This window comes from Chiroxiphia lanceolata, chromosome 1 (genome assembly GCF_009829145.1).
Source record: "Chiroxiphia lanceolata isolate bChiLan1 chromosome 1, bChiLan1.pri, whole genome shotgun sequence".
Taxonomy (NCBI): domain Eukaryota; kingdom Metazoa; phylum Chordata; class Aves; order Passeriformes; family Pipridae; genus Chiroxiphia; species Chiroxiphia lanceolata.
Window position 1 is genome coordinate 89,881,182 of NC_045637.1, and position 26,556 is coordinate 89,907,737.

Genomic DNA, 26,556 nt, shown 5'->3' on the forward strand with positions numbered 1-26,556 from the left:
ACATACAAAGAACTAGGCTACAATTTCTATAAATTACCTTTTGGATCTTCTAATTTTTCATTAAACCTTTCTTTGCATGATAGCTTTTCAATAGGTATAATTAAGTTCTCATCTGTAGGTAAGGAAAACGAAAGGAAGAAAAAGATGGAAAGACAGAACTTTAGAAAAAGGATAAGAAGAACCTGTTTAGGTGATGTAAAAGAACAGAAAGGAAAAAAAGCAAGCAAGAATGAAACTTTGTTTAACTAGCCTTAGTCTTCACTAATAGTGTACTTCACAAAACATACTCCCAAAAATAACTTCCCTGAAAGTTCATGAAAATGAGGGGACTTTTCCTGCAGCGCAGTATTTAGGACAAGGCTAGTAAACAGATAAAAGACATATTTAGAATATTAGGTAGCACTTTTATTACATGAGCACACTGCTTACCATTTTGTTTTCACAGGTGACACTGCTGTTTGCTAATGTTCCATAGCACACTGAGCAGGCAGTAATAAGGTCAAACTATTTGCTTAAATACAGTACCTATGGTCTAAGAGGATTATGGACAAAATTTATTTTGACAAAACTTTATAAAGAATGGCTGGTCTATACCTTCTTAATGTTCTGAAAGCAAAATACATAGTTTTACATATGAAAAAGTTGTTATGAGTCATTTGTTAAAACAAGAGGAAAAAAAAGCTTAGAAGCTAAGCTTGACCACAGAATTTAAACCAGATGGTCTTAACTACATTAATTAAATAAAGTATTGATCATTTTCAATTACACTTTTACCTGTAGTATTTCTGCTGAAAGTCAATCCTCCTCCAGTATGTGCCAGCGATTTAGAAAACAACTGGTTGTTCCAGGTTCCTTGTGATCCTTCTCTATTGACTGCTGCTAAAGAGACACTCTTTGGGTTTACACCTTAGAAAACAAATGATAAATAGTGTTATAAATATCAATTTTCAAACATTATGCAACCCATGAAAAATGCACATTTTTAGAACAGTGAACCAACACTGAATTATTTGTGCTATAATGTGAACACCATTAATGTAAATTAACAATGTCCATTGATTAGGTTAGATTTTTAAGCTAAGCCATGAAAACTAGCGACACTGATTTAAGAAAAATTCTCTTCATGCTTTCAAGACAACTTTTAACAGTCCTTTTAGTACAGTTACTTGGTTTCTATAAAACCATAATTGCATTATTGATATTTTTGTCTATCAAAAAATTAACACAAATTAAAAATACCTATCAAAAACTAGGGTTCTCAAGACTGAAAATAAACTATTTCTTTAAGGGTTAAGTTAAAAAGTAGGACAAAAAGGTTCGTGTTACTTCACATGTTAGGAGCATTACAAGACTTAAGGGGATTACACTGCACGAAAACAGCTCCCAGATCTGCTGGTTACAGAACTAAAGTAATATGTATAAATAACAAATATGCTCCTTGGAGCTATTATTCCCTTAAATCTTGGAATTAATTATTTTTTACATCTATGCCTTTCTAACTGAAAACCAGAGAGACACTAGAATCATGCTTAAAAGAAGAAATATAGATGAACCTTCCATTTGTGTTACCTTTAGATAGGGAAGCTCCTCACCCTTTATATTTTTCTTTTTCTTTTCTTTTGGACTTAAACTCTTGAGTCTCTGGGCATCCTATTTAACATTCAGGAAGTGATTTCATATTCAGAAGTCATCATTGCCCTAATGAATTCCTGACAAATTAATGATACGTTGTAACAAAACAACTTGCCTGACAATGAGGAATTCCTTTGTGAGCCACCTAAATTCTCACATGTGGATTACAGCAGAAGTCATGATATGCTTATTGGAATTGTACAAAGCATCATGGTAACAAATAAATGACACTAAGTGGCACCAAGAAAATAATTTGATTATAGTATATATTTAGAATACTTATTGAAGGAAACATTCTCTTTGCTTTCCCCTCCTTCCCATTCTCATTTCTAGCAATTACATAATTTCATGTTATTTTCCTGATAAAAGCACCCAGATTTAGACTAAGTTATCTATTTTTAAAGATACCCTGGGAGGGGAGGTGAATGTGTGAATTCCTACCAGTGCCAGTGGTTGATATTTCTAAACACTTCCTACAAAGAAGGCTAACTGTGTAAAGACCTCCAACCTCCTGACACTGCAAAACTGATAAATATGCTTTATATATGTATAAAATCATAGAGTGATTTGGGTTGGAAGGGACTTTAAAGATCTTCTAATTCCCACACCCCTGCCATGGGCAGAGACACCTCACACTAGATCAGGTTGCTCAGAGCCCCATCCAACCTGGCCTTGAACACTGCCAGATATGGGGCACCCACAACTTCTCTGGGCAACCTGTTCCAGTGCCTCACCACCCTCATAGTAAAGAATTTCTTCTATATATCTAATTTAAATTTCTCCTCTTTCAGTTTGAACCCATTACTCTTTGTCCTATCACTATGGTTCCTGATGAAGAGAATATATGTAGTTTCTTCAGTCCTCAGACACACTTGCTTATAGGTCAATCAGGATATATTCCTAGTAGTCCCAGAGACGTCGGATTTATATTACTGAGGATTTTTTATGTTACTGGTCATAAGAGGTCCTGTGAACTTTTATGGTGTACAAGCCACGTTTAATAGCCATGAACTTCTGCATCAATTGTGATGTGTTCTGGGAAAGGCATTTAGTCCAAAGCTTGAAAATTTAGCCTGGTTATGAACATTAAAATTATCTAATGAGAAATCCAAAGTTTAAATGTACTGTATGTAGATTGTGTCCACCTTGTATTTTCTATATGTATTGACTTTTAACCTTACCAGGTAGATATCTTGATTGTCTTAGATAGTACTGTTTTGCTGATGTATTTGATCTTCCAGAATCATTTCTCATCAGAACCTTATTTTCCGCTCCTGGCTGGATACAGCATGAAGGCTTTGGTTCTGGCACACTGAAAAATCAAAATTTTCAAACAATGTGACCAACACCTCCATCTCAGAATACCACAAGCTGACCTTAGCCTGAAGAATAGGGTGCTCTTCAGTTATCCCACTTTCATCAGCAGAGTCTATTTCAAAAAAGTAACAGCCAAATCTAATACCTCATGAGCGTTTGACCTGGTATTGGAAGAAAAAAGTGTATCCAACAGTACAGAATAAGAGCAAATGGGGATAACTGGCAGAACACAGTATCACTTAACTGACACAGGAAATTATGTTAGTATGTCTGATTTTAGTAAGACAGACATTTTCTTAATAACACAAGAAACACCTAAACCATGTAGTGCCTGAAAGCAAATCTGATTGTATTGGGATACTGCTAGCACCAAATCAACACCACAGCCAAAGCTGGTCTGCTCATACAGCTTTTGGCATTCTTGCAGAATTTGGGTGACTTGAATTTTCGCAGACTTGTCTTAATCAATCTATAAATCTACTGGACTGCTTGCTAAAAGAAAATACGATTTCATAATTGTAGGACCTACCTAAAAATAAATTCCTTGTTTTTCTTTTCTTTTAACAATGCAATGCTAGGCTTCTTTGAACATGACATTCCAAATTCAGGGTCATCCAAGTCATCCCAGCTATCCATAGCCTTTACCAAAGTCTGGCCCCATCGTCTTCTGCAGCTTTTAGGACCTAGTGCAACATTCAGAGGGCCACTAGCTGCTTGTTTCTATTTTAAATAAAAAAAAAAAACAAACAACCTTTAATTCCATTCTAAAATTTTATATTTTGTATCTAGTTTACTTTCTGAATACTGGTTAAAGACTTTGAGGGAATTTTTCTCGTTATGTTGTGCCTGTTTTGGTCATAGTCTCAGAATGACTTTAAGTACACACCATAACAATAATGCCAGCATGTATTTTGAGTGCAGTTATTTTGGACTCTAATCCTTAAATGGCCCAAGTCTACCTAAAGTAGTGAGGTTAACATTCTATTTGCAGATCCAGTTCTGTGTTCAGCCTCTACTGCTGGTATCTTGTTGAACTTGTGCTCTAAACAGTGGTAGATGAACCTTCGAGAAATAGAATACAATGGTGCAGAACACTGCTGTGGCCCCAAAGTAAGTACAGCAAATAAAAGAAGCTTGTCAGGCCTTTCTTTAACATTCTCTTCCAATGAAATTACTAAATTTAAAAACTATCCTTTCATCTGACTACCATTTGCTTTCCAGTATTTTCTGAATACCTTTTACTTTTAACATGCTTTATATTGCAGTTCAGTGAGTACAACCCAAAAGCAAAATGAAGATTACAAACCAAAGTTTACTATTCATCTTACAAAAAAATATTAGTTGTTAAATTCTTGTAAGGTTAGGAATTGGATAAACCTTCTTGGGTATTTTCCTGCATGAGGCAAGAGAAGTTCTCCCTTTCCACTTCTTTACTGCATACTGACAGTATTTTTGTGAATTATTTCTCAAAGGTCAATAAGTCATAGCTGTTATAACTACGTTACTGCATAAGCATGTCAGTAAGGGCTATTATAAATGAACACACATTGTTGTTACAAGCAATCTTTTCTTCTGACTGGCTGCCAAATTTTAGTAAGCGACCTGGCATATCCTCTATTAGTCCCTAGTTATCTATTTGTATTTCCTCTAATAAAATGTAGGACAAGTGATCACCTGGTTGAATATACTAAGAACTTTTAATAAAACCATCTAAGTAGTTATTAAAGACAACTTACAGGCGATGAATTTTTATTGATAATTGGAAAAAATGGTTGTGCTTGTGGCTGCTGCTGCTTTGGTACTTGCTGGTTTGCTGTATTCTGAGGCAACTGAATTTGCTGGAGAGGCTGGTGGTTAACCTTTGGCAGGGGCTGTGGCTCTGTTTTGTCAGGTAAATCAGGTGAAGACAGAGGTTCTGGCTTGGATATAGCTTCCAGTTTAGGAAAAGCTGGCTTTGGCTCTGTTGGCTGAACCGGTTTAATAGGAGTCTGCTTCTCCAGATACTGTGGAGGAGGTCCTAAAATTTGGCCAACTTGAAAGTAAGGATACTTCAAAGCCTGGAGAAGAAGATATAAAATACTAATTTGACTTCAAAAAGTTGATTTTGGTAACCTCAGCAAGGATCTAAGCAGGTTTCTGAAACATTTAAGCAAGCAAATCCTGCACAGATGCAGGATGGATGCATAAAGAGATCATATGTAAACAGTGTGTATTGATAACTGGCAGTTCTGTGTTTCAAAGTCTTCCCATCATAACTCAGTAAGACAGATGCAATTGTGCATGTTACAGCAGTCATATCTTTCCCTCCTTTTCTGCTAGGTTTTGTGGAGTCTGTGCTTTGTGGTGTGTTTTACATTCAACACCATTCTAAATTCATGCAGTAACAAATCTCAATTTTAAGACGAGTAGTCTCCACTACCTTTACCACATGCTTTATTGCATGTTTCCACTGCTGACTATGTTTTGGCAACTCAAGGAACAGTCTGGGGTTTTTTAATTAAAAAAAAAAAACAAACAAAAAATCCCCAACAAAAACAAACAAAAGCAGAAAACCCCACATAAGAAAACCACCCAAACAAAACAAATCCCCACAAGCAACCCCCCCCCAAAAAACAACAAAAAGCAAACAAACAAACAAAAATACCCACAAAACAAAACAAACAAAACCAAAAAAAAAACCCAGAAGTGAGATGATTGCCATGTATGGGTTTTACAATTACAGAATGTTAATGAGCAAAGTTTCTCCCTCATTTTTCTTATCACCAACTTTCCCTGCTTTTGTTTTGCTTTAAAATACATTCGCTGTGCTTGCTGTGTCTTCATGGTGTTTATTAGGAAACTACAATGTCTGTCTTAAGGCAGATGTTTATTTCAGCCTTTTACTCAGACCTTTTCATGTCCACCACTGGATGCAGAGCATGGACACACCTTAGTAACACACCTCCTTCTATGTCAAAACAGCACATTCTGCTACTCCTTCTGGGTAGGATCCTACTCTTTGTTAGTTCTCAAAGAGGTGTTTTGCCTCAGCTGCACTCAAGAATTGCTGCCTTTTTACACATTACCATGTATATGCATTAAACTCTTTCTTTTGACTGTGGATTACACAACTGCTGCAGCTGCTTCCTTGATAACTCACTTCTGTAAAAGCTTTTATAAGGCACCATACGGTGTTTTGTGTAGAGATACATAGTACTGGACTACAGATAGATCTCAGTGGCTGTACAATAGTTATGCTTTATAAAGTGGATAGAAATGGTTGCTGTATTTGGTACCATCTGTTTAACCACTTCTGAACCACTTATGTTACATCCAACTTGCAATATGTCTTTTCTTTCCCAATTTCCTCTATTCTTCCTTCCTATACTTCTAAATAGGATCGCATTAGGTATGAATTTAAAAAAAATAAATCCACAGAATGTAACCATCTTTGGTACTTGAAATATGTTTTCTTTAAATCAACTTGGAGAAAAACTGTGACCTTTGTGATCTACTGGTATGTTCTTCACAAAGTTCTTTCCTTATCGCTTAGTACAATTTACATTCCACCTCCAAGTAAAAATAATCCTTAGCTCTTCCATACTGTATTCCATCTGCAGCTTCACAGAAAGCAAAGCGTAGTTTTCAATAACACCCTTTGCACAGATAGGGGGGGAAAACAAAGGCAGCAGAAGTGACTTGTAGAACACAACTGAGGAAACTTGTGGCTCAGCTTTTTCTCTATCCTGTATGGAGAGAGTTTTAAAATATGCCAACACAGAAGACAACACTGCAGAAATAACTGAAGAGTTTATGATGTCTGCTGAGCCAGGTTTAGAACTTTTTCTCCTCACCACTCAATCTCATTCCCACACAAGTGTTCAAAGTGAGGAGGTGTTTCTGTGGCCATCAGTAGTATGACAATCAAATGCTCTCTGTATTTACAATTTTTTAGCAATGCAAGAAAATTCAGCCTTATACTTAATTATTCATGTGCTCAGACCTGACTTGCTGTAGGTCTCTTCTTTGGATTCCAGTTTAGCATGTCACTCATAAGCTGTATTGCTTCATTGCTTGCATTTGGGATGAGAGTTTTTAGGCTTATAGGGACACATTGTGGGAAACGGAAATTCATGGCAGAAGCAAGGTGGTATCCTTCTGGCCAGTCACTCTGTTTTAAAGGAAAGAAAAATTAATACTAAAAAAGAACAAAGACTATGTATCTTTGAAGTATTACATCAAAATTAATGCAGCTTGAGTCATGCTTGGTTTGCATGGCTGCTTGCTACATAGCCAGAAACAGGCATTCCTATTATCCATTAAAATTATTACAACACTACTGAATGCAACATCAGCTTCCAGTTTCTGGCAGTCCTTCTCAAGCTCTCCTGTAGGTAAAGGTGGAACCATTGTTGTGAATAACACACTTGGAAACATTCTACCTGAAGGACAAGAGAGTGCATCATCCATAGATACCAAGAAGTACTACTTCTTTCTTCCCTCTAGAACAGCTTTCTTATACATTAGAAGATTTATTTCTTCTCCTTTTCTTCCAGTACTCCTTTGTATAGGCTAGAGAAACCCAAACAATTCCTGGGTCTAGGCTTTTAAAGTTTTATTTCTTCTCTAGACTCTGATCTTTTTCTCTTGAAAAGGGAAACTTTAAACTGGATGTAATATAGCAAGTGAAACAGAAAGATTAGTTCTTATGCCCATGAGCAATACTCCTTTCTCTACACACTGGTACGGTATTTGTCTATATTGCAACAAAATACTGTTGACATAAAATACACTGTATATCTCCTATGGCCTCTTCTACAGATGTGTTAGCTGAATAGTTATCCACAGATATTTATGTAACTGATTATTCCTGCCTAAGTACAGCACTCAACACATTATTGAAGAAATTTTTTTAAAGCTACATCTCTAATTTTATTTAAAAAACCCTCTAAATTCTAATCTTATTTTCTAACATTCTCAGTCCTTCTCAGCCTATCTACCAACTTAAGAAGTAAAATCTATTCCATCCGAAGGACTTCAATTCAGTTTCAAAAATTTCATCAGATGCAGAACCACTCATGAGTTCTATTCAATCTATCTTTCATTTTGAATGAGAACCAGTGAAGTTTACTCTCTGAAGAAGGCCTTCAAAACAGGTATGCACTTGTGCAGTTTGTATACATATATATGCTGATGAAAATGTGAGGAACAGCATCGGAAGCCTTCCTGAAGACAATGTAGGATATTAGTGCTTTTCCTCTATCCACCAAGCCTATTACTCTGCTACAGGGCAAACTGGATTGATTTGATAGAATTTGGTCTTAAGATACCATGTTAGCTATTACTCATCCTTTTATGTACAACAGTATTAGCTCTGTTAGCACAGCCCATGGTGACCAAGAACTCAAATATAATTATAAACCACATCTGGTTAAAATAAGTCTCAAGACTTCAAGTGACTTCTTATTCCACCTCAGAGAATAGTTTGTTCATTTAAATTAATGGAGAAAGCCTCTTTCCTCCTCCACTGCACTGTCCTCCTTTATTGGATTTGGTGACATTCTGTCTTCTAGAAGTAGTGATAAAGGAACAGTTTACAATGAAGTATCAAGGGCTGAATGTTGAACTGGTGAAGTATAGGGATAGGGTGAAAACAGTATAAGAGCAAAAATAAAAAATATATTTTTATTAAAAAAAAATAAAATTAGAAGTGCACCATCACTGCCAGTACTTGAATGGTGCAATTTATTTATAAAATAAATAAAGCAATGTAATTTATAAAAAAACCAAAATAGTTGCCTGTCACTATTTAAAACACCCAAATTCACAGAAGTCATTAATACGGTATCATGGGCTTAAACACAGGAAGGCAAACTGGAAAGAACTATTGTGCATAATTTCTGTAATTCCTTATTGTGGGATAATGGAATTAATCAAAATTTGTGTCTGAAAAAAATACTATTTGTAAAACTATCTGCAAAATCACACTATTAAAATAACTGCTTCTGTTTTTCAGAATGCAGAACAGTACTTCACTTGAAACAAATGCATTATTTGTTGTGATAATTCCTATAATAATATTTAAGTCCTCCTCTGACACAGTGATCTCCCTGAAGAATACCTTTAGCACTGTGGTAAGGAGAGAAAATTCCCAAGTCTGCCCAGCAGATGACAGGGGCACAAAGGAACTAATTACAGCTTCCTGATCCCAGAGGGCTGACTTACGCTGTCTCTAACCCGTAGGGTCTTTACTGGAGGCTACAGTTTTCTCTGAAATACTCAGCTGGTAATGTTCCCTGCTTTCCCAAGCAATAAGCTTCCTAGTCAGGGAATGACACTCTAAACAGTCATCATTTGCTTCTGTTAACTACTTGTAAGGTCAGAGAAAAAACACAGTGCTCAGTTCAGTGCTGCTCAGCTATTGCTTTACAAAATTAAGACCTTTCCCTGCACTTCCAGAATTCTATGCTGTTTATGCTATACATTGGAAATGTTCCAGAAGCTAGCAGGTTACTCTCTTTCACAGATATTCTTAATATACATCAAAATGTTCTTCTTAGTATCCTAGACTTGTGATCTGCTTAAGAAACTTCACATCCATTTGAAAACACAAGTCCTAAAATACTACTCATATTCCGCATTATTTTGATGCATAACTGGGTCATGGCAAGCACTGTTTTACACATCATACCAATTTTCACCTAGTCTTCTAGAGTCTCTCTTCCACAACATACCATCTGTAACTCTCCACTTGACCTTTTATCCTCTGCTCTGTCACGAGTTTGCACCTGTTTCTCAGTATGTTCTCTTGGATGTCTTCCCACCACTTTCAAGCTCTTCATGTTCCTAGCTAAGCTTAATCTATTTCTGTTTTACGTTTTCAGTTCCTTCTCTATCGATAACAGCTCCATTACTAGACAAGAATTATACTATATTTTATTTCAGTAGAACACTAATGAAACTGTTTTTTCTCTCCCACCCTTAGGTTTTCCCAGATCTAGAGACTCTGTTCAGTCAGTTATGTCACCAAGATCTGTTTGCATCCATAAAGTACTGACAGACATCTGCCATTTCTTACCTTAGTCTCCCAAATTATTTAATCGTATATGGTCTTTTTTTCAGTTTATTCAAAATTTTGAAGGTAAGCTTATCCTTTTCTTGCATGTTCACATACTCATTTGCTAAAAGAACTTTTAAACTGAAATAGATGTAATTGCATACATTTTTATATGCCCTAACCAAACCTTCCTTGTAATTTAAAATAGTATTTATCCCATCCAGAAAGTAACTGAAAAACATTGTTTCCTCTCTGAAAGACTGCACATTTTCCCTCCATTACTTCTTATTGCTAATAATATTTATGAGATATCTGTATTTGAGATCAAATTCAAAAGAAAAGCATAATTTGTCTTATTTATCATATCTTCTACTAGCTCTAAATTCTGGGTGCCACCACAGAAAAATTGCACTTTCAGGAAAGGAAAGCAAGTTGGCTGTGGGAAATGAAATCTTGGGAGACTTCTGATTTGCTTTCCAATATGAATAGCTTTAAATAACTAAATTAAACAATTTTATCTGGCTTTCATCAGAGGAGAACAAGGCTACACATAATGGTATGATACACAACAGATGGTAATATACAACAAAGGACTAGCATTACATGCCATAATGGAAGCTTAAATGAAATATGGCTGAGAAAACCTTAAGCCTCAGGAAACTTACTAAACCAATAATTTAATATGTAGGTTCTGAAATACAGATAACACAATGTTTTGTAAAAATTTGTTTGTTTTAAAAATACAACTGTCAGAGTTTTTCTAAGTCTTACCTTCTTTGGAGTCCCCAGTACTTGGCAAATTTTGAAGATTTCATCTACTTCACTTGTGCCTGGGAAAAGAGGTCTTAGTGTGTATAATTCAGCCATTATGCTGCCAACTGCCCACATATCAATAGGTGAGCTATAGATAGATGATCTCAGCAAAACTTCAGGAGCACGGTACCTAAAAGGATGGAAGGAAATAACAGATAAATTAAAGTGGTAATAGAAAGGTAATTAGTTAAGCTAATGTATTAAATTCTTAATATACTTACCACCTGGTAGAAACATAATCTGTGTAAGGTGGCTGAGATCTTAGTTCTCTAGCCAAACCAAAATCTGCTATTTTCACAAGTTCTGGTCCAATACAGAGAAGGTTTTCAGGCTTCATATCTCTATGAAAAAATCCTGTAGGGGATCAGACAAAAAAGAGTGGCAAATCATCATGTAATCATTTCTTAAGCAGCACCTTCTAATAGAATAATCCAATATTTACTTTTGGATATTTTAGAAGAATATAGTCTTTTCCTGTCTTTTTTTTCTTTATTTTTTTAATATATATTCAACATAAAAGAATTGTAGCCCTCCCCCAACAAGTGCACACATTTTCCCTCCAGTGAATATTACACCAAGCGTTCTTAAATTAACAAATGTAAACAGTCATGAGCACACTAAGGAAAATGAATTGGCTATTGCAGAAACATCAATTTGTGCACCAAACCAATTTCAGAATGAAATCTTTTGCAAAAGCTACAACTGCTTTTTCAGTTTCAGATAATGGAAAAATTGAGCGTCTGACACACCTACTTGATTCACAAAATTCCTTGAATGATTTTTTAATTAGTTACTTATCATTCTGACAACAACTTGGAGATACAGACATATAAAAGAGATGCAAATTCTGCTCAAGAATACTAATTATCAGTAATGCAGGCACATAAAGTTTCTTCAGTGCTTGCTGTAGGCTTGAGCACCTCTATACTTGGGCAGTGGTTAAGTCGCTAAGCAAATCAATTCTACTAATTAATTGGAACACACAATTTGTTATATTATACATTAACTTGTTGGAAATTCACTTGCTAGAATAAAGCATTCAAGTTCTGCATGCACAAATTGAAAACCACTCTAAGAAGTTCGCTGAAACTATTACAATGAAATGTAAATATTCAAATTTATCATACTCTTATCTCCAAACATGGTCAAATCAAAATATTAATATCGTACCTTAAAATTTGAAGTTTTTCTTAAAATCTAATTTTCTCATTGATTTCATGGAGAAATGGGGAAGGAAAAGAGGATGCTAATAATCAGAGAACAGTATATGATCTTGATCAGAAAGACAAGAAAATGGCAATTTCTGGGTATTTGATAATACTGAACAGAACTAATTATTTATTTGAATTCATCAACAGGCCTTATCGGGGTACATGAAAGTCAATCAGACTTCACTGGGAACATGGTTTCTTATTTCATTTTCAGCTAATTAAGAGTTTTGCAAACTCTGTGAAACTTTCTATTGTTGTGAGCACACTGCACCTCTAATTTAGACCGTGCCTGTAATTCCTAGAAACATCCCATCTATTAAAATATATTCAGATTGTATTAAAATAAATTCAGATTGTATTTAATAAGGATATTGTTTGAATTTCTCAATGAACAAGTTATATTAGTATTTTTTATATGTAGGGTATCCTACTAGTTATAGTATCGGAACACAAAGGTATTGATGTATCAATGCTCCTTGATTAGATCTTTTTGAGGAAGCAGAATTGTTTAGTATAGCACAGCATAAAAGTTTCTACAGTTTGTTTATTCATCTAGTAACTAAGGCAGAAAGAACTACTGAACATTGTATGAACAACATCCAATGCTTTCCAAAAGAAAGAGGAAAATGCAATTATAGGAAAACAAAGAGTAACAGGGCATGGTTTAAAATTGCACCATACTTGAAACAGATAAGAATATTTTATTAGAGATAATTAATAGCCTTTGCTAGATATTTTTATTCATGTTATTTCTACGCATGATCTTCTTTTCTGAAAAAAAAAGTGCAACACAGTTAAACTCTAGTATGAAACCTACCATGTTTGTGGATAAAAGCCAGCCCTTGTAATATCTGATACATCATGTTTCTGATGACTGACTCGGGGAACAACTTGTTTCTGTGAAGAAACAGAGTAACAACTTCATGTAATTAAGGAAAAATAATGTATCTTCAGAACACACCCATTTCTTCATTTTGCATGACACATCAAGTCTTGTCACAAAAATAAGACATATTCACCTAGCTCACTTCAAAACTCTACCAGACCTTAGTTTCACTCACTGTAAGTGCTGCAGAGGAACTTCTCTGCTGAGAGGTTCATGATCCTATCCCTCTGTACAAGCAGGCTGGCTGGCAGTGTGCTTGACCAGGTGAACATGGAATGCACAGTAATGCAGCAAGGCAGACATCAAACAGTAAGCACTGTTGGGAGGGGTGCCACCCAGTGGTACCCTTAAGGGAACCCTGATTGAGAGCAGTGCTGCTCAGCTGCACTGTAACTCTGTGCTAGTATCGCTACCAGCTATCCCAGGACATCAGCCCAAGAGCTCGGCACATTAAGAGGTAAAAGTGCATGACAAAAGTCTGAAGGAAACACACATTAAAGGCAAAAGCATTCTGCAAAGAAAGATGTTACTGCAAAGACAGATCCTATTCCAAAGTCCACCTTGCAAGTCTTGCTATGTACTGTTTGTCCAAGATTGCAACATCAGTGTTAACCTATATATAGGTTGGTTTTATGCATGTACACGCACATAAGCATCCCCACATTAAGCCAAACCCATGAGCAAAAGTAGAATGAACAGTGCTTATCCAATCCTTCATACATTAAAGTGAAGGTTATTAAAGAAAAAAAAAAGTATTTGGAATTTCTCTCATGAGTCTACACAAAGGCATGCAAACTATCATGTTAACAACTGATCAAACTTATTTCCAAAAGCATTAAAATATGCAATCTTGTAACACAGAGCAATGCAGAATTCTACCCTCAGATAAGCAGGTGCAGCAACACCTGTTAACATCAATAGGGCTGCAAGAAGAGCCAAAACCAGAATTCCAATGTGGTCTTCAAGGTAGTATGAGAATCATTAAATAAAGCATGATAGCACATTGCTTGTTCTGTGAAAAAAGACATACCTATCCTTCATTAACTGATAGAGATTTTCCTTCATATATTCAAATACAAAGTAAAGGTGGTCATTTTCTCGTATGACTTCTTTCAATTTTATTACATTGGCATGGTTTAGCTTCTTCAGAGACTGTAACAGAACAAAATATGGCTTCAGATAACTCCACGGTGACCTTGATTCCTTATCAGAACTAAATTTTTAACATGTAAGTTTCTAGTCCAGAATACACAAAACATGTTCATCTGATACTGTTACTTATCTCATAATGTCTGTTTCAAAGGACAACAAAATAGCAGTTTAATTCCAAAATAAAACCAACAACTATATTAATAGTAGTTTAAACCTATTTGTAGGGATTACATCAGAGCTGGAGCGAAGATTAGCATAAAAACCTAATTCCCTACAATGAAAGTCAGATCTGAAGCTGTAACAGCTCTTGCTCACTGAACTGAATAAGAAAACCCAGCATTCATTTTTTTTTCCTTTTTGGCATGAGACTTTAATGAACAAGGATTTTCTTATGGATGTACTTTTTGGATATACTGATTATGTGAAACCTCCAATAAGTAAAATCTAAACTCCTTTGTTAGGGAGTTTTGTATATACAGAAAATGCCCAGATGCCCAAAATATGGAATTTAAGCCCAGGATTTCAAGTGTTATTCTGTCACTTGGCTAGCCAAAAATCCCAGTGTTTTCTACAAATGCCTCAAATGCAAGATATAAAGAATGGAGATATACCTAGAAATCTGCAAATAAAATGAAAGAGCAGGATAGTCAACCACAGGAATACACACACACAAAATCAATTTCTTTATCTTCTCTCAAAGACAAGAGGCTTGGCTGTGAGACATGGCCACTGCTTGAGAATAGTAGGGTATTCCACAAAGCAGCAAGACCTCTAAAAGTAAGAGCAGCCCATGGTTTTGTGAAATCTGTCACCATTTAAAGAGTTTGGCCTTATGCTTGGACATTGCAGCTGCCCTTTTCCTTCATGGAAGCCTAACAAGACACTTATTTTTAAACGTGGTCTGTTCACGACTTTACCTTGACTTCTCTCAAATTCATACATTCATCCCATGAATAGAACTTTCTTTTCATTCTGAAATACAATTCCGAGATAAAATATTTTCAGTGAACAGTATAGAATGCTTTTAGAATAAAAAACCCAAACATGTTATTTCCTAAGTGCAGCATTACCTTTATTTTGACCTCAATTTAAAACATTCAAGTATACCCCTCACCAATATTATTAAAAACCAGCTCAACACTTAGAATTGCTATAAATTTGCAGTGATTAATCATCAAACACTCAAAACACACTTTTAGAGGAGTACAGCCAGAGACCATGTTACTCCAAAGTATAAGGGACACAGAATCCCTTTGTATTATTGGAGTTGTGCTCTTAATAATATGGTAAGCAATGATGACACTATATGTAAAACATGGAAAATCACATCCTTATGCCTAAGTTGCACATTCTAGGGAAACAAGAAAATTAAACTTTTAAAATCTGCAGGGTGTCTGGACTGGTTACCATTATAATTAAGCATCTAACTTGACCAGTCATTTTACAAATCTGTTCCAAGGTAATTAAAAAAAAAAAGTTTCATTTTTTTCAGGCAACATTATACATACACATGCCTCTAAACTAATTGTTGCACATAACAGTGTAATACATTTATTTGTATGTCTTGCATACATCCAAATATGGATATTTGGTTTTGCTCAGATCTTGGGACAGGGTTGTGAATGTCACTGCTGTGTTTCTGTAAAGTTCTAGCACCTAAAGCGAAGAGATTTAAACCCAAGATTTTAATTCAAAATAAAAGTATCTTCAACCAAAACTGTCCCCTCTCAAATCCCAAACTTAAAAATCACACAAAAGAATTCCACATCCTGAAATCATGATAATGAAAAACACTTCCCACAAAATGTTGCAAAAAATAATAAAAATTATCAATTGGAGATTTTTTTTCTTTAGGTTAGATTAATATTAACTTCAGTAACAGTACTAGCAAGATATGGAGAAATCTGAGATTCTCAGAAATTCTTAAAGAGAAAGTCAGTAAATTATATGACAATTAACTTAGTGCAGTAAATCCATGAATAAGGGAAAGGAGTCTCAGCAAGATACAATTTCTGATATTTCAATTTATGCTTTATATTCTACTTGCAATTCCCTAGGAATTTCAAGGGGAACTTCCCCATTCCTCTAATAAATTGTTGTTTTGGAATCATCTTTTAAGGCAAGTATAACAAGGCTCATGATTACACATAACACAACTTCATTAGATCCAAGGAGACAGCCTTTATTTACCTGACCAGATTGTTGCTGTTATTTATCACTGTAGCAACACATTAAACTTAATGCAGTATTTACAAAGATTAGGGGGTTGGAAGATATTTTAAATCTACCCATTAAGATTGGTATTCTTACAAGTCATATAAATAAACTCCCTAATTAATCAACTGCACATTCAGTTTTGCTTCTCCTTTGGTGTTAGCCTAACAACATTCTTAGAAGAAAGCATATTCAAACTGAACAAAACAGCATGCAATCTTATAAGCCAAGATAAATCAGTAACTTAAACTGATGTGTCTCTCTGTTGATCTGTTAGCTGAAGTCTGACTCACAAGCATCTTACTAAACACCTTAATTAAAAAATATAATTTTGTTAAGTTCCTTTTAAAAAGGGACATTTTTTCTATCCTACACAAATGAAAGACAACAATGAAGTTAGAAGTGAAAATCTTTAAGATTTTGCAAGTACCTTTACTGAATTGAGATGCTACATACCTTTTGATAGCCACAAGTTCTCCTGACTCGTTGCTCTTCCCCATCAATACACTGCCATAGGTGCCATCACCTAGTTGTTTCATAATTGTGTAACGGTTCATTTCTTTTAAGACTCGGATAGCCAAAAGCTTATGAAATTCTCAGTGTCTTCTGCTTTGTTAAAGGATTCTATGCTCTTTGATTTTCTTAAGAGAAATCTTCTTCCAGATTGCTTTATGTTGGCAAACGCTTCTCATAACGGAGCAGGACATTCACTGGTCTCCCCCAAACTACAGCTACTTTGAGATCCAGATATGAAGTATAAGAGACACAAGAACATGGTCATTCTCACATAGATCCTTAAAATAAAATAAAAAAAAAAAAAAAAGGAAACTACATAATTTTCCAAGATTTTAGAAAAGAGACACTACTATTTGTATCAAACTACCCCTCCAGAACTGTATGTGTTCTTTAAATAGAACACTTGATTGTCACTAGTTCCTTTAAATCCTTCAAACCACAGAAAAGTACCTACTGCACAATTAGGGTTAGAGTAAGCAGAGACTGGAGAGCTAAGATTACTGTCATTATTCCCTAGAACAAGAGAAGTGTGTTTAAGGCTGGTGTGCTCTGATGGAACTCCTTACTCCGAATTTGCAGACAGTAGCAGCTTCCTGATCTGTAACAAAGGCACAGTTTAAGTTTTGGATAACATAAACCCCCAAATTTTGCACAGGGTGCCGTGGTAAACCTAGGGTCTCAACACTATTTTGGATTGGTAGTGAAAGCAGGATTTCTATGCTTAAAAAGTTAGTGAGGAAGGGAGGTGAAGCAGCGAGATAACCACTTCATTCTTCACTAAGGTAAACTGAATTGTTATAAATGTACTTGGATATCTTGCTCTGAAGTTCCCATAATTCTTAGACATGGTAATTGCTGAAGAGTTTATTCTTCAGTTTTACAAGGCCTGCAGAGAGAAGTATTGAGTTCACATGCATTGGTATAAAAGACTGAGTTATCATTCAGAAAAGAATTCACACTGAGCAACGCTGAATGATCATCTTTGAATATATGTAAATCTTAATTTGAATCCTGATCCAAACTTGAATCTGAACCCCAGGTTTCATTATACACAATACCATCACCAATGTGTCAGATGAAGGCCAGCTGCTATAGGTCCTATGCACAAATCCTAAATTCCAACAAAGCACCGGTGGCACTTTGGACACAATCCTAAAAACTGACGTTAAGGCACTCAGGCAAACTCACTGTAGTCATTCGCTTATTTATGCAAGTCTAGGAAAAACTAACAACCTATCACTGTACCATTTACTCACCATAACCCAAATGCCAACACACAAACAAACCACTGAATGCTGAGTAATAGCATTACTATTAAAAAGTCTCTACCTTTTGCCTCTATTGTCTGAAAACACAAAATATAGCTCAAGTCAATGAAACACACAGTCAGCCTACCTTTATAGGAGATGCAGAATTCAGCATGCAACTCTGTACTCCTTAGCCTTATGCCAGAATTAGCTACAGGCTGTCCTGTCCAAACAGATTAAGGAACTCAAATTCAGCTGATAACAAGCCTCACACTTGAGATTTACAGGCCTGGCAAAATTTAACATTAAAATTGGCCTCTCGGGAGTGTGAACAATGCATTCTCAAGTCGACTAGCCTGCTGTGTAAACATCTGCCTAGACAATAGACCAATGTTTCTAAGCTATTATTAGTTGAAATGCTGCTTCCTCAGAGCAGTTGTAACGCACAGTGTTACTCTTATTGCTTCTGTTACCAGGAAGGAATCTCACATCAGCTGTCAAGATGCCAGTAACAAGTGACTTAGTGGACGTCTCAGTCTATAATCTTTGCACCAGACAACCACCACTTTGCCATGGAAAAATACAAACATGTTTTTACACACCCCCCTCTATACCTCCCCTCCAAAGCCATCACTATAGTAAAATACGATTTCTGGTTAATAGCATATCCTGAGACAAAGCTAAAAAGCAGATTGAACAAAAAGTAACTGTCATAGACATCTCAAATTGTAACTGGATTTTAAATTGGACTTTCATATATTTAAGCCTATTGCTTTTTTCTCAGAGTTCAGCTTTATATCTCGTTCCCCAAAATACCTGCACACACTGAAGTCTTTGATACTTTCAATATTGCCATTTCTTCCACAAGACTATTTTTTTACTCCAGTAATAAGCAGCTGATCAAGTGTTTACTCCACGTTAAGATACATTCTGCATGTCCATCTTGCAAGTTGTCAATTGTTGGTTTTATGTATATATTAAAAAACCAAATCAAGATAAAAACATTCTGTAGGTATTCTTATACCCATTTTAAAACACAGCATCACATTTAAAGCATCATCAATGATAAACTGTGTATTCATTTTGTGTATAGGTATACATAGGCATACAATGTGAAGTAAACTTAAATGTAACAAATTTTGGGTGCCTGTGTTTGTCCATTTCAACAAATATCATTGTACATTGCTTAAGGCATGTTTTTTGGAGGGGATTTAGCAATATCTGCCAAAGATGGCCCTAGCTTGAACTCCTGAAGTTACATTACAAATCTGGAGAATTTGCACGCATTTAATTTTCAACCTTTTGCTCTCTAACAAAGCAAACCAAAAAACCCAAGATGAAAACCTCTGTATATGCAATAAACAGACCCAGATCTAGACACAAATCTCAAGTTTTAACCTTTAAGTCCTCTAATTTTGGTGCCTAAACCCTACCAGCTTTCCAAGTAATTTTCTTTGGAGTATATATTAATCACATGCTCTTAAAATTATTCCTTTTGTCCAATTCTAATATTTTGGCATGTGCCCTTGAAACAACATCACATAAAGTAGTTCTCCCCTCCAGAAGTTCTGTGTAATTTCCCCTCCAGAAGTTCTGTATTGGGTGTGTGATTGTGCATTTAATCCGTTCTGTGATAGATTTTATTTCCTTATTCCTTTTCTTCTCTATATTGTAATTTTTAGGGCACGAAAGCACTTGATCAAGTAAAGTATAGAAAAGTCAACACATTCCTTTGATAATCAAATGGAAGTGTCAAATCTACTCTATGTAAATGCACAAAACAAGGTGTGAAAACTATGTACCCTGGTAACAACGTCTATGTAGTGGATACCTAAAACCACACTGATGCACACTAGGCCATTCCACTATTGACTCTCATTAAAGAGTTGTCTTGGCACTTACGGTTTACAAAAGAAAGGCAAACAATGAAACTCTTACAGTGAGACATCATCAAATGAAAACTAGCAAAATGCAGTGGGAAAAAACGGACTGCAGCTATCACACTTGACTATAAGCTCTTTTCCAGCTTTTAAGAGAATACATCCATCACACACATGTATCTAAAAAACCTGATAGGGTTCTTTGGACACTAAGCGGTCAATTTTACAGCAATGTTATGGTGCACCATAGTCTGTAGGAAATGCTGGAGGGTGACAGAGGTTTGCTGACCAAAAAAGGGCAGCACTGATTCCTGCAAAACTTACTGCCACTGCCCACCCATATTGGAACAAACGAGGCTGCCAAGCACTTGCATTTTTCAGCCTGATCTGACATCAGGGTCAGGGGCTTCTTTCACTTTTACTGGAGTTACACAGCACAATGAGTTAGAATCTAAATGCTCTAGAGAGTCACATTTCACTACAGAATTCTGCATACTTTGCACTTTAAACCACATGTACCCAGCTCAGGTGAGAATTTTTTTTCTCAGTGGTCTCTCTATATCGTCTTTTTCAAATGTGCAGTTCAGTTTTCTCTTTCTTACCAACCTGAGGGAAAGCAAGGGCTCAGTCTAGCTTTTCTGGTTAGCACAAGCCTCTGAAGTGGCCTTTCCCATTCTAATGCTTATATACTATTATTTCCCCAGTGATACGAAGCTCTAAAATGTAAAATTATCAAAATAGTCAGTTACCAAACTGGAAAGAGAAATCCTACTCTAAACAACAGCTTGTTTTATACTCTTAATGACACACTGTGCATAATCTCTTCACACAGGATTAAGGAAGGATTAAAGCAAGGGACAAATAGAGGACAAAATACAATAGCTTGACAGAATCTATAATTTGTGTAAATTTAGAGGATCTGAACAAATACTAAGTAATTTAAGCAGAATTTCACTTTTACTATATTAATGGTGTTTTAAGCACTAGCAACAATTTGCAGTTGTTTTAGTTGTCTGAATTACATTTCAAAATGCAATGAATAACAGCAAATCACCTGCATTTCTTCTGTACAAGTACTACACGTTACCAACCATTTCATAGCTGCATGCTAAACAGGCTACTCTCAAATAAACAGAAACTAGGATATATGACCCAACAAAGACCTCCCACACAGATAAGCAGAACACCCACAACTCAATCTCACCGACCTGTTTACAGTAATCCCGAAATCGCCAAAAGTGTTCGCAGAGGATGGTACTATTCTCAATGATCAAAACTGGCAGGACTGCACAGTACGGAATGTATGCTGATACAAATTTTAAAAGTAAAACACAAACAAACAAACAACCCAAACTCAACCACTAAACAACAAACAATTTGGTGCTACAAGAGCCTTCTTGGCAGTGACCGTGTATTACTAAAGCTGACAGTAATCAGATCCCATGACAGGTGGATCCAGTTCTGGAGATTACCACAAATCCATTACTCTAATCAAAGACCAGCAGTTATTTAAAAGCCTGACTCTCAGCTGCAAGAAAGAAGTCAGTAGCATTGACAGTAAATATTTGTACTTTTAAATAGACTGTCTTAAATAAATTTTTTTAAAAGTCTCTTCAGAAGTCTAGTATATTGTTTCATTTGTTTGAATCAGGCCTTTAGGAAGAAAAACTCAAAAAGGAAGAATTTGAGTTTGCTCTGAGTATTTTCCCTTGTTTTCTTCCAAACCAGCTTTGGTTTCAAACCAAAATGATTCACAACAACTTTTTCAGGATGTTTCATCCATGCCAGCAAGGCTACCTTTTCCCACCCCCATGAAACCTCTTCCTGCAATGCAGTGAGCAGTACAGCAAGTTTCAGGACAGCAAGGTCAGTGCTGCTGGACCTTGAAGTCTCCAGCCTTGCACAGTGCCCAGAAGGAACATGAACTACTCATCTTTCAGCATCTCCACACCACTGTAAATTTCAATAAATCACAGATTCACACAGTTGTTAAGGTTGGAAGGGACCTCTGAAGATCATCTAGTCCAACCACCATTACACAGGAGCACATCCAGGTGGGTTTGGAATATCTCCAGAGAGGGAGCCTCCACGACTTCCATTGGCAGTCTGTTCCAGTCCTCTGCCACCCTCAACATAAAGAAGTTCTTCCTCTTGTTGAGGTGAAACTTTTTGTGCTTTAGCTTATGGCCACTGCTCCTCATCCTGTCACTGAGCACCACCAAAAAGTCTGGCACCATCCTCTCGGCACCTGCCTTTGATATATTTCTATGCATTAATGAGATTCCCCCTCTCAGTCTTGAGAATGGAAACAAACGCTTCTTTCCACTTCAGTTTCACCTGATGACGTTCAGTCACTTCCCAAGAGAGTACCTTCCTTAACACACGCTCACAGCAGAAAGGGGAGCACAGCACTCCTCGTGCTCACTCAGGCTGTGCAACTCAGCACCACCCGGCCTGCAAGTTTCACCCCGGTTCTCCCAAATGAACATTCACCTCCTTTCATTAAGCATGGCCATTTCAGTCCATCAAGGCCCGGACCTGACCTACTGAAGTCAAAGCAGGCAGGATCCCTCTCTCTGGAGGCTCTACACACAAGCAGCGCCGTCTCTCCCAACCCCAGCACTACAGCAGGACAGCTCCCTATACACGCGAGTGAAGCCCACCAGCGAGCCGGCCCACCCCAAACCAGCCTGGGGGCAGGGAGCAGCCGTCCTGTTCAGGGACAGATAACAGCCCCCGGGGCTGTTCCCGCTCCATCCTAAACCAGCACCTCCTTCATCCTGGGAAGGACCCCCAGGACGACCCAGCCCCGGGGGTGACGAGGAGACCCACCTCTCTCCACCCTTCCCGTCGCCCCCGAGCGCAGCCGCCCACTCGTCGCGGCGCTGCGGGCGGTGCCACCGGGCGGTCCCCGGCGAGCCCCCCGCTCCGCCCGCCGTCCCTCCCGGCCGGGCCGCTCTGCCCCCGTCGCCGGGGCGACGGCCGGGGCGGGACCCGCCGCCGGCAACGCCCCGCTCGCCGCGGTCACGGGGAGCGGCAGGCGGGGCGCCAGGGCAGCATCCCAGCCGGAGCCGGGGAGGGGGGTGAACCCCGCCGTGGGAAAAGCGGGGACGGGCCGCGACGCCGTGGGAAAGCACGAGTGGTGCACAACGCGATGTGCGCATGGCGACGAGAGCCGCGTCACGGGTTCCCTGAAGGTGGCACCGTGGTACGCGAGATCGTTTTCGGACTGTCTTTACTATCATTACTGTTAGTGGTAATGGTAATTATATATTAAATATATAATTGGTGCTCTGGTGAGACCCCACCTAGAATACTGCATCCAACTCTGGCGTCCCCAACACAGGAAGGACATCGACCTGTTGGACCAAGTCCGGAGGAGGGCCACCAAGATGATTAGAGGGATGGACCACGTCTCCTATGAGGAAAGCCTAAAAGAACTGGAATTGTTCAACCTGGAAAAGAGAAGGCTTTGGGGTGACCTAATTGGAGCCTTCCAGTACCTGAAGGGAGCCTGCAAGAAAGATGGAGAGAGACTACGTACAAAAGCATGTAGTAACAGGACAAGGAGGAATGGGTTCAAACTGAGAGAAGATTTAGATTAGATATTTGGGAAAAAAAATCTTTACTATGAGGGTTGTAAGGCACTGAAATAGGTGGCCCAGGGAAGCTGTGGATGCTCCATCCTTGGAGGTGTTCAAGGCCAGGTTGGGTGGGGTTCTTGAGCAACCTGATCTAGTGGAAGGTGTCCCTGTCCATGGCATGGGGGTTGATCATCTTTAAGATGATCTTAAAGATCCCTTTCCAACCCAAACCATTCTATGATTCTATGAAATAAAGCCACCAGCTAAGCTGCTGCGTAGTTAGCATTTGTACATAAATTCCCACCTCTGGTATTCACAGCTGTAATGGAACCCGAGGGATTTTTTTTTCCCCTCGCATTTATTTTATTATTACTATTATTATTTATAGTAAGCAATTTATTAAAATGCACATTGCTAATACTGATACAGGGGAGAAACTTTGCTGTATGTATTCTAAAACATAAGAGTACTTTTGGCAGGGAAGTCTTGTTTTAAGCTTCAGTTCTTAACATTAGCTTGAACTTCCTATTTTTTAATGTTTTTGAGAGCGAAGGGCAAGAAAAGGAGGAGATTATTTCAACACAGTAGCTACTAGTAGCACCATAGAGGGAAAGGCAGAAAATCATTTTAGAAATTCAGATTCCTATCTGCTTCACCAAGCTGAGCAAAAATGGGAAGCTGTCTTCATTATACTTTTCTTTTTGTTATATTTTTTGTTTTGCCCTCTCCCTCATTAACTGGTGTGGTAACTTTGTGATGGTTTAAGAACTGTTGACAGATTAATTGATTCTACCTCAAGTCAACTGGGTGGAACGTGGGGCTACGGGAATCAGTTTTCTGGAATCCAGAGGATCTGACCACTTGCACATAGGTTGCTGAAATGAAAGTACAAGAAAACAACATTATATTTTCTGAAACAAAATATGCCTGTTTCCTTTACTGAAATAAAACATCAAAGGTGACTGCTAGGTAAAATGAAGTTCAAAGGTGAGACTTGGACATGAGAAAGAAGGTCCCATAATCCACAGGTTATCTCAGGCAGAGATTCAACAGGAGATGATTGTACGTAGCAAAGCATTTAACCATGCAGTAAGCAGTAAAAATGTGTTTGAACACTATTACATGTATACATTATATGTGTGGAAATACCTCTCCACTGCCAGTGGAAATGATACAATAGCAATGTCCCCTCCCTGCCCTTGTGTCCTTTCCTCACTCTACAGTTTAGCAATGTTCCATGACTATTGTTCTTCCTCCTCTGGTGCTGCCACCCTCTGGTGCAGCTGCACCTCTGGTGCTGCCACCTATGAAACTGCCACCCAGTTTCATAGAATCATAGAATGAATTGGGTTGGAAGGGATCTTAAAGATCATCTAGTTCCAACCTTGCTGCCCTGGGCAGGGGTACTTTCACAAGACCAAGCTGCTCAGACCCCCATCCAACTTGGCTTTGAACACTTCCAGGGATGGGGCATCCACAGCTTCTCTAGGCAACCTGTTTCAGTGCCTCACCATCCTCACAGTGAAGAATTTCTTCCTAATATTTGATCTAAACCCATCCTCTTTCATCTCAAAGCCATTTTCCCCTTGTCCTCTCACTACATGCCCTTATAGAAAGTCCCTCTCCAGCTCTCTTGCAGGCCCCCTTTAGGTACTGCAAGGTGCTATAAGGTCCCTTCAGAGCCTTTTCTTCTCCCGGCAGAGCAGTCCAACTCTCTCAGCCTGTCTTCTTAAGAGAAATGCTCCAGCCCTCTGATATCTCTGCGGCCCTGCTGTGGACTTGCTCCAACAGATCCATGGCTCTCTTTTGTCCCCAGAGCTGAATGCAGCACTGCAGATGGGGTCTCACAAGAGCACAGTAGAGGGGCAGAATCACCTCTCTCGACCTGCTGGCCATGCTGCTTTTGGTGCAGCCCAGGATACAATTGGCTTTCTGGGCTGCAAGCTCACATTGATGGGTCATGCTGAGCTTCTCATCAACCAACACCCCTCAGTCTTTCTCCTCAGAGCTGCCCTCCATCCATTTTTCCCCAGCCTGTGTTTGTCCTTGGGATTGCCCCAAACCAGGTGCAGGACCTTGCACTTCACAGAATCACAGAATATTCTGAGCTGGAAGGGACCCACAAAGATCATCAAGTCCAACTCTTAAATGAATGTCCTGTACAAGGATCAAACCCACAAGCTTGGTGTTATTGGCACCATGTTTTAACCAGCTGACTTGGCCTTCATGAGGCTCACACTGGCCCACCTCTCAAGCCTGTCCAGGTCCCTCTGGATGGCATCCCTTCCCTCCAGCGTGTCGACTTCACCGCACAGCTCGGTGTCGTTGGCAAACTTGCTGAGGATGCACTTGATCCCACTGTCCAAGTCACTGACAAAAATGACAATGCTTTTTGTTGCTTGTTCAGCATTTTTAGTCTAATTACAGCCACTTATAAGAGACCTCACACAAGCAAGGAGTCTGATGTTTAAATAATTTCTGAATTAGTTTTGCACAAGTGAAACACTTAAGTTTAAATTCTGTTACTGGGACCTTGTGTCTGTCAGTTGTTAGTACTTTTTGTAATGCTCCCCAACATTTCACACACATGAAGAGAGAATAGCTGTAGACAGAACTCACCAGTGTTTAAGCTAGACTGACACATGGTGTGGAGTTGCAGGACAAGCACTGCAAGCCAGTCACTTAACACTTCATTTTGTCATGAAGACAGGAGAGAGGTGCTGTTCTGTGCTCTTGCTATGAACCAGGAAACTGAAGGAAAGACAACAGGCTGGAACAAAGAGACCCAGGAACCACAGTGATATTTGTGAGCCCTGCTAAAGGACCTCTGAGAACATCCTCATGCACCTGCTTCCCTGCTTGTTTTACAAAACAAGAGAAGCAGACTCACTGCTAATTTTCTGTTGAAAGAACCTTCTTTGGTTGTGGTCCTTAAAAGTGTTGATGCTTTGCTCAAATGCCAGCCAAAATAGCTGAAACTGGCTTTTCCCAGACACCATCACAAGTGCCAGCACGCATGTTGAAGCTGATAGGGATTGTGTAAACTTTATTTTTCTGCTTGTTTGAAT

At 38.1% G+C, this 26,556-nt stretch overlaps 1 protein-coding gene across 9 annotated transcripts in view; it reads right to left on the reverse strand.

The window, feature by feature from the left end:
• Positions 1-22,836, reverse strand: part of MAK (male germ cell associated kinase) — a 28,448-nt gene extending 5,612 nt beyond the window's left edge. For 5 of the 9 annotated variants that reach the window (XR_004357454.1, XR_004357456.1, XM_032689657.1 and 2 more), the window contains exons 1-12: positions 16,718-17,329; positions 14,965-15,019; positions 13,926-14,047; positions 12,827-12,906; positions 11,020-11,152; positions 10,757-10,928; positions 6,932-7,099; positions 4,686-5,006; positions 3,479-3,669; positions 2,814-2,944; positions 775-906; positions 38-112 (exon numbers count right to left, since the gene is read on the reverse strand). Coding sequence is in view for 7 of the 9 variants with exons in the window: in XM_032689657.1 (XP_032545548.1) it covers positions 38-112; positions 775-906; positions 2,814-2,944; positions 3,479-3,669; positions 4,686-5,006; positions 6,932-7,099; positions 10,757-10,928; positions 11,020-11,152; positions 12,827-12,906; positions 13,926-14,047; positions 14,965-15,019; positions 16,718-16,818 (1,681 nt within the window). In the remaining 2 variants the exon portion in view is untranslated. Of the gene's footprint in view, positions 1-37; positions 113-774; positions 907-2,813; positions 2,945-3,478; positions 3,670-4,685; positions 5,007-6,931; positions 7,100-10,756; positions 10,929-11,019; positions 11,153-12,826; positions 12,907-13,925; positions 14,048-14,964; positions 15,020-16,717; positions 17,330-22,736 lie in introns of those variants that run through there. The other 4 variants (XM_032689667.1, XM_032689677.1, XM_032689711.1 and 1 more) reach the window with 4 other exon arrangements.
• Between the last annotated feature and the right edge of the window lie 3,720 nt (positions 22,837-26,556).